The 8,328-nt window shown below is 38.1% G+C and overlaps 1 protein-coding gene across 1 annotated transcript; it reads left to right on the top strand.

Annotated features, from left to right (window-relative positions):
- Positions 1-7: 7 nt before the first annotated feature.
- LOC144663990 (ferroptosis suppressor protein 1-like) lies at positions 8-6,585 on the top strand. Its single transcript, XM_078525086.1, has 6 exons — positions 8-118; positions 1,892-2,283; positions 3,193-3,257; positions 3,790-4,020; positions 4,779-5,049; positions 5,804-6,585. The coding sequence occupies exons 2-6, from the start codon at positions 1,926-1,928 to the stop codon at positions 6,034-6,036; spliced, it is 1,158 nt and encodes a 385-aa protein (XP_078381212.1). The 5' UTR covers positions 8-118; positions 1,892-1,925; the 3' UTR covers positions 6,037-6,585.
- Positions 6,586-8,328: the final 1,743 nt, after the last annotated feature.

The following is an 8,328-nucleotide window of genomic DNA, read 5'->3' as shown; positions in this document are numbered from 1 at the left end:
AATTGGAAGGAGCTGTCAGGTTTATCTTTGGAGAGCGAAGTCGAACGAAGCATCGCCATAAATTTCACGGTTTCTGTGAACCGTGATCTAACAAGAGGCAGTTCTCAAGGTGAGATGGCTATTTAGAAATGTTTCTCTTCAAATGTAGTTTCCTTCCATTGGACATTGTCTGTAGATGAGATAAAACATTTCAGTTCTTCGTGCACGGAATTGTTCAAATTTTTTTCTGCGCCAAAGGTTTTGAAGGCGGGTTCATGAAACCTTCAAAGTTTTTAGCAAGAACATGCTTTGTTTATCGAGTTTATTTATAATGCAAGAGAACCCAGTTTTCGTACTGTTTGTAGTCGAAATCTAGGATCAACAATTCATTGCTTTTTGATTTAAATTTTGTGAGCAAGAATACATTCGATCGAGTCAACATGTCTAGATTTCACAAAGGTGTACATTCAAGTTTTATACACTATATTCTCAAAGCAATTACTTTCTCTGCGGTTGCGCCCTCGGAATCCTCAAGTAAAAAACGTTTTTAGGAAACTTGTATCATCTGCTATTCGTTACGCAAAAATTCAATTTTTATATTCAATTCGCCAGACGTTGTACGTTTACTATAAATTATGCATGCAGACTTTTGTGTAAATCAAGGTCTTTTTTCGGATTCCTCGGTATATAGGTGGTAACCTCAGATATGTTAATAATAAGTTGTTTTTTTTAGAGTGGGCTAAGGAGACACTTGTTCACTATGAGATTTACAGATACAAGCAACCAAACTTACAGACTTCTTACAACTACAGTAACTTGACGTTTTTTCCTAAAAGCCGTGAAAATCCAATCAAACCCAAATTGCTTGATTTAATTAGTTTGGCAAATATATGCAGAAGTGATCGAATTATTTGTATAGGTTACCACATACTGCATGGTATACTCTGTAGTATTGAATGTACTGTAAAATTCACAAAAATAAAAATTTAGGTGGGCCTATTTGAGGGGAGGACTTAAGCTTATATATGGGGGGTGGAGGAGGGTTGGGGCACTTATTTTCTGATAGAAATTTGCATTTCAAAAATCTATGGGTTTCTATTTGGAATGAGATACTGTGCCCGAAAATTTTTGGTCCATATTCACTGTACAAGAATACCACAATGGTAAAACTTGATCTAAACATAAACATATGAAACCAAAAAAGAACAAGTCCTACAGCCATGAAACAAATAATAATAATAATAATAATAATAATAATAATAATAATAATAATAATAATAATAATAATAATAATAATATCCATACTACATGACTCTTCAGCTGTTAATACTAAAACAATCACCTCAGAGCATTTCTGTAACAATGTGAAATGCAAAATCAAGTGCCACAATATGAGCTTATAATAAAAAAAAGTTATTTTTTAAGAGCTACAGTGTATAACTAAATATAAACCTTATGGGATTACATTATTTTGTGTGGGCTTATTTTTGGATAGATTTTTTTGTCTGAGATTTGGAGGCTTATTTTTTTGGGGAGGTGGGCTTACTTTCACAATTTTTTGACAATCCGGCAGGGGTATTTTGCAGAATATCAGAATGATGGTCAGCAGTTTACTTGCCGTTAGCTTTCACACTGGTTTGCTTGTGGTTAGCTTTTATTTGTTGGTTAGGGCATTACGCTATCGATGTTCCGTCATTCCACCATTCCATCATTTTGCATTCTGTGTTCTGCAAAATACCTCTGCTGATGACAGTCTGCACTTGAAAAAAAATAAAACTTGAGAAAAGGATTGGAGAGGGAGGGAGAAGGGGGTAGAGCCAGATTTACATGCCATCTTGAATAGACTTTATGCATGATCATGTCTCTTGATAATTCAAAATCCTTTTTTTTTGTCAGGTTGAACACTGAACACATGAAATAAGGTGCTTATTGCATACTCATGTGATATGGGGAACTCTTCTTCCTCCTCATCTCCTCCTAAGCATGACTGTCAATTGGTCATAGTAGGAGGCGGTTATGGTGGCGTACAGCTCGCTGTACAACTCGACAGCTACTGCAAAGTCATTCTCATTGACCCCAAGGATGCTTTCCATAATAACGTGGCAGCATTACGAACTGTTGTGGAGCCAGCATTTGTTAAAAAGACTCTAATTCCTTATGAGGGGGCACTTAAGCACGGATCGTTTGTAAAGGATCGTGTTGTGAGCTGCAATATCTCCAGAAAGACTGTGACACTTGCTAGTGGTGAAGAAATCAGCTACGACTATCTTGTGTTTGCATGTGGTTCATCAGTACCGTTTCCAGGTAAGGTGCATTGTCACTAGAATTCAAAATTTTTAAACTGTGAGTACAGCATGACTACATGTTAGTATACCTGCCAACTGTTTCTGGGTCAAAGGCATGAGATTTTTATCCTGAGAGTGCCAGGATTTCCGGAGACGATACGACAATGTCTGAAGCTTTCCGAAGATTTCCGAAGTATTCCGAAGACGTTCCTAACATATCCCGATCCCAGTACGTGGACGTGTTTTGCTAAACACGACCTCGTTCCCAACGCTTTCTTTTGTCAAAACTCTGTCATTTCGGGGAAGGTATCGCCATTTACTCATTTTACATGGAGTTTTCTTTTCTCACACTGGTTTGAGATTACATTTTCTTTGAAAATGTGTCGTTTGTGGTTGTAATAACTCACATTTTTCGACTAGGTATGAGAAATTGGTTCGTAAGCGTGAGTTGGCGTGAGATCGAAGTTTTCAACTCGCAGGTGTGAGACTCACGCCCAAGGCGTGAGAGTTGGCAGGTATATGTTAGTGCTTAGGGAGTGCATTTAGGAGGTGCGGTAGCATAATGGTTAGTGCACTGGACTCTGGACCAAGTGGTCTGGGTTTAAGCCCTGGCCAAGGCACTGCATTGTGTTCTTGGGCAAGACACTTTACTCTTATAGTGCCTCTCCCCACCCAGGTGTATAAATGGGTTCTGGCAAACTTATGTTGAGGGGTAACCCTGTGATGGACTAGCATCCCATCCAGGGGAGAGTAGAGCCAAGTTGCTGAATGCTACAGAACTGGGATAGGCTCTAGTGGTATGAGCCACTTGGCTTGACGCAGATTTTACCTTAACTGGAATCCTAAACTGTGCTGTTTGACTATGTTCATGTAATTGCTCAGCATTCAAGCACCATCATGTTTTCTGTCTTGTCCTTTTCCTCTTTAGGTAAAGTACCTTTAGGGACAAGCATGAAGGATGCTGAAAAACTCTATAGGGAATGTGCTGACCAGGTAGACATAATTTGCATGAATGTAATGTAATCTAATGTAATGAACCCTTTATAATGAAGTCCCAGGTATAAATCGAACCATGATTTTCAACCCAGCAAAAGCTAGCCGCCAGTAAAATGAATGGAAGAGAATCCCGATTTTACAAACCCAAACCTGGGAATCCTTTAATCCCAGTGTAAAAATGGCAGTTTTCTATCAACAGCTCATAATATTCTGACAGGCTGTGTGGTGCAATAAAACAAACTGTTTCAGTAAATTTTATGGCAAAATAATTATTAACCAAACCTGATATAATAAAGATTTTGGTCATTTTGCCACAAAATCGTTGTAATGGGGGGTTTGGGGAAAAAGGGGTAGGGGAATATGAGATTTGCAGTTTGAAATAATATTTCATGGATGGTCCCCACCAAAAGCCCCTTGCTCCCCTTCCCCCACTCATTATAATTAAACAATCAAATTTTCCCACTGTAGTACTAAATACCGTTGGCACCCTGTGGTGTTAGTTAAAAAATGATTTCATCTGTCATTTCAGGTCGCAAAAAGTGAAAAAATTGTCGTCATTGGTGGGGGCGCTGTAGGTGTGGAGTTGGTCGGTGAATTAGCCGCTGACTACCCAAACAAAAAAGTCACTCTTATGCACAACAGAGAACAAATCCTGGATGACAGATTGTCACAGAAAATGATTAAAAAGATACGAGATGGACTGAAGGCTCTCAAGGTTGAAACAGTTCTTGGAGAGCGTGTTGACCTGGATGAGTTAAATGTAAGTACAATTACACTAAATTCTGATACTACAAAATGTAAGCCCTCTTGAAAAGAAGCCTCCTAAATCTCTGATCTAGTAATAGTGACAGATAGGAATAATACACATAAATGAAGACCAAAGGAGGAAAAGACAATTTATCCTTCCACTGTTATAAAAAGTAAACGATAACCAGTTATTTCATACTAATAATAATAATAAGGCGGTTTCATACTCAACATCAGTCGCATCATATTCACTAAAGAGACAGTTTGTGCTCCAATGTATGTGACTTTGTGTATCCTTGTTCTAAAAACAAAAATTGACAAAAGCAAGGAAAAAGTGTTATGTTAATGCTAATGTTCATCCTCATTGTGTGGTTCTAGAAAATATCCATACCTCCCCAACAGAAATCTGGAAATTCCAGTTTCACTTCATACTATCCTTTAGAAATTTGGGATTTTGATACCCTGTGAGGTTGGTATGGATATTTTCTGGAACTACACAGTCTAGAAATTAAACAATGAAATCTTGAATAAATTTCTCACTGCATACCACCTACCATCCTTGCTGTATATTGTGTAGCCTGCTTCTATGTGTATGCTTGCTTCTATGATTAGCTTCACTTATAATACATGTAATTACTTACTGTGTTGGTGAGTTTATTGAACAAATTGACCAAAGTTGAGTACAAGCTGGTTGTACAAAATGTTGTGAGTATGAAATGTCTAGTAGCCATAAAAACCTGTTCATAAAAAGGTTTGTTAATTTGTTGGCAGTTTGATTCAGAAAAGCCATGGGTCACTGGGCCAGTTACCCTTACTACAGATCAAGGGACCAGTGTGGAGGCAGACTTGGTATTCCGCTGTACAGGACTGAAGGTCAATGCTGTAGCTTATCAGTCCAAGCTCTCAGACAAGATGGAGAAGAATGGCAGTCTAAAAGTTGACCGATTCTTACAAGTAGAAGAAATAGAAAATGTATTTGCCATTGGAGATTGCAACAATTCCCCTGTGTTAAAAATGGCTTACACAGCAGGTCTGCAGGCTGGTGAGTGATGTCTACCTCTGTTCAGGGATTATACTATTAAGCATTTAATCAAAACTATAACAAAATTCTCGAACATGATTGGCTATCAGCAGCCCGATTTGAGCACTAATAGGACAGTGTATGCATCATGCTTGTAATTGGACAGTGTAATTGGACACTTCGCGTCATTTTGCATGCGCTGTTGTTGTGCATTTTGTTGAGTAAACTGTTATGTTTTTCAGTATTCAGAGAAACGTTTAACCATTTAACCGGAGGCTACTTTGTTTCTTAAATTTTGTTATAGTTTTGATTAATTGGTAACAGGACTTCGTGTCGTTCAATCCTGTCTGTGATCATACTTGCCATCTGATTTTTTTTATATTTTCAGCAAAATTACAAATTTAAATGAGAGTATCAGTAATAATAATTATTGTTGGAGGCACGATGTGCTCTGGACTCCAGATCGAGTGGTTCTGGTTTACATGTAAGCCCATGGCCGGGGTCACTGTGTTGTGTTCCTGGGCAAGGAACTTTACTCTCACAGTGCCTTTCTTACCCTGGGTACCAGAGGATTTTTCTTGCGTGCAGCAGAATATTTCAGGAACCCTGGAATGGAAAGCATCCCATCCAGGGGGTTATAAATGTACATGTAGAAATACTCTTAGTCATGAAGTCATATTATAGAAACCAGAGATATGTTCTAGCCGTATGAGCTACTAGGCTCAAATGCAGAGTTAACTTACTGATAAACATTACCACTGTCCTTTTTCTACAGACGTGGTTGCAGAAAATATCAAAAGACTAAATGAAAACAAAAGTCTTAAAGAATACAAGCCTGGTAATGTAGCCATGATAGTGCCTCTTGGGAGAAATTTGGGGGCGTCACAATTGCCGAATGGGATGGTGGCTGGAAGTTTGGTAACCAAAACCATCAAGGGAAAGGATATGATGGTGGGGAGATACTGGAAACTGATGAAACAGAAAATGCCGTCCAATCAGATGGATTGAACTTGCAAAGAAACATTTCAGTTGTTAGACATTTTTAATATGTTTATAGTCAGTGTGTCTGGTACAAGCAAATGTTGTGTGGTAAATTTGGCTCATGTGTCAACATTTCTCTCCAAGAATAAGAGTAACTGACAGCGTCATTCCAATCACATGTAGACTGCGTCAAAGGCTCCAAAAGAAAATAATTATACATTCGGCACACAAAGGGAGTTCATAAGAAATCAAGTGTTGAGTGTCAAGACTTCCAGTGTCAAATGTGTGAATAGCAGATTCAATTGCAAATTTTATCTTACTGTGATAGTGCTTGTAAATACTTGTAGCATTATTTTATTTATTATTTATCTGTGTATTTTAGAATGATTTTAGATGATTTAAGACTACAGTCAGACTTCCTGTGAAAGGACACCTTAGGGACAGTATGTAAGTGTCCTCTGATCTTATAGGGAGGTGACCCTTAAGGTTGTTATGGTATGTCTATTATAATAATGAGACACCTTAGAAACTGCGTGTACAGAAAGTGTCCTAATAAAGGATGAAAGTTAACCCAAATAGTGAAAACTTCATGGTGATGTTCACTATAGTAAGATAGATCAACTTAGGCAAAGGCAATATTTCGGTTTAATTTAAAACCATCATCAGGCCAATGAATAGAATAAAAAGCGAAGAATTTTTTAAGGTAACAAGCTATTCGAATAACAAAAGTTCCCGGCTCACCTTCAGGCCATAGTTAATTAGGGACCCCGAGAAAGTGTCCTCTTGTATCGTATAAAAGGACACCTTAGAGACTGCATTTAAATGTCCACTTAACGCTGGTTTTGACTAGAGTAGGAGCCTTCATGGCAGTTGTAAAAGTGCTTATGACCTAGTGAAAGTCAGAGTTGTAAGCGCCAAGTCATAAGCAAGACGGAATCGAAACGTTTCCATTTTCTTCCGATTCTGCTAATGACTCTGTCGTTTATGATCCAGTGAGAACTACATTGTCGAAGTCAAAAGCAGAAGTGGAAGAACAAATCAATCACTATGCTAGTTCTCATGCCCTATTAGTGCTTCCTTTCTGCTTGCAACTCCGACAATTTCAGACTAAAGTTTTTATGAGTCAAATGAGTCAATGAGTCATGAGTCAATGAGTCAATAAGTCAAATCTTAAATTAAAGTTATAAATTTGAAAATGGTGCTACCCTTACTAACAAATTAAAGCTAACCGCAAGCAAACCAGAGTGGAACTAACCGCAAGCAAACTGGCGTGGAACTAACCGCAAGCAGACCAGAGTGGAACTAACCGCAAGCAAACGGGAGTGCAACTAACCGCAAGCAAATCAGAGTAGAACTAACCGTAAGCAATGTGAAGTGCTAGTAAGCTTACTTGTATAAAGGTAAACCATCCCGGTTCAATAGATAATATCCTACTTTGTGTAAAAATCAGCTTGACTCATTGACTCATGACTCATAGATTCATTTGACTCATAAAACAGGGGACCTCCGACAATTTAGTTTCCGCTTGATAGTAAGCGACATAGTCATAAGCGAAATCGGAAAATCAGTTTGATTTTCACTAGATTGTAATGGTCTGTGCTTCTGATTACGACCCTGACTCCAACTCTGTTGCAAGTCAAAAACAGCTTTGATTGGTATGTTCACTTAAAGGTGTTATGGGATGTGTCTCAGAATGGGACAATCGAAGTGTCCTTATGGGGAGGAACCCCTTATGGAATATGTACATTGTGACTATAGGTAGGGGTAGCCTAGTATTGAAAACTTATTTTCAGTGTCTTGTTTTACAGTTTGGAACAGCTCTCAGCAGAACACTGAAAATTATACAAATTTCAGTTTTAGTCCTCCCGTTGTTCTAGAGTGTAGGATCTGTGTGTGTATGAAAAAAGTACTATTATTAATAATGACAGAGTGTTTTATTGTGTAATTTTTAGGTGGGTAAGAGATTGCCTATATTAAACTGGAAATATATCACTTGTCTCGTATCGGTTGTAGGTTAAAATAAAGGGAAAAAAAATGGTATCGGTCCAGGAGCTTAAACTGAACTTAAACTTGCCTTAACTGAGAACTAAACTGAGCTTTCAAGTGTTTTCTATTACCTTGATAATCATACTTGTCTAATCTTACTTTTGCTTACGTAGTAATCAAAAGTTTAATTTCATATTACATTTCAATTCCAACCTGAAGCTAACCTGTCAGACCAATTTTTCCGCATTCGAATCAATCTCATACCCAGAGCTCGCCCGTTTTCGGTTAACAACCGACCCAAAAGGATCGCAGCCCTTGACAACGAGGTTGCTC

This window comes from Oculina patagonica, chromosome 8, assembly GCF_052425735.1.
Source record: "Oculina patagonica isolate OP01 chromosome 8, crgOcupat, whole genome shotgun sequence".
NCBI lineage: Eukaryota > Metazoa > Cnidaria > Anthozoa > Scleractinia > Oculinidae > Oculina > Oculina patagonica.
Note: the sequence above shows the minus strand (reverse complement) of the source record. Positions and strands in the feature narration are given on the sequence as shown.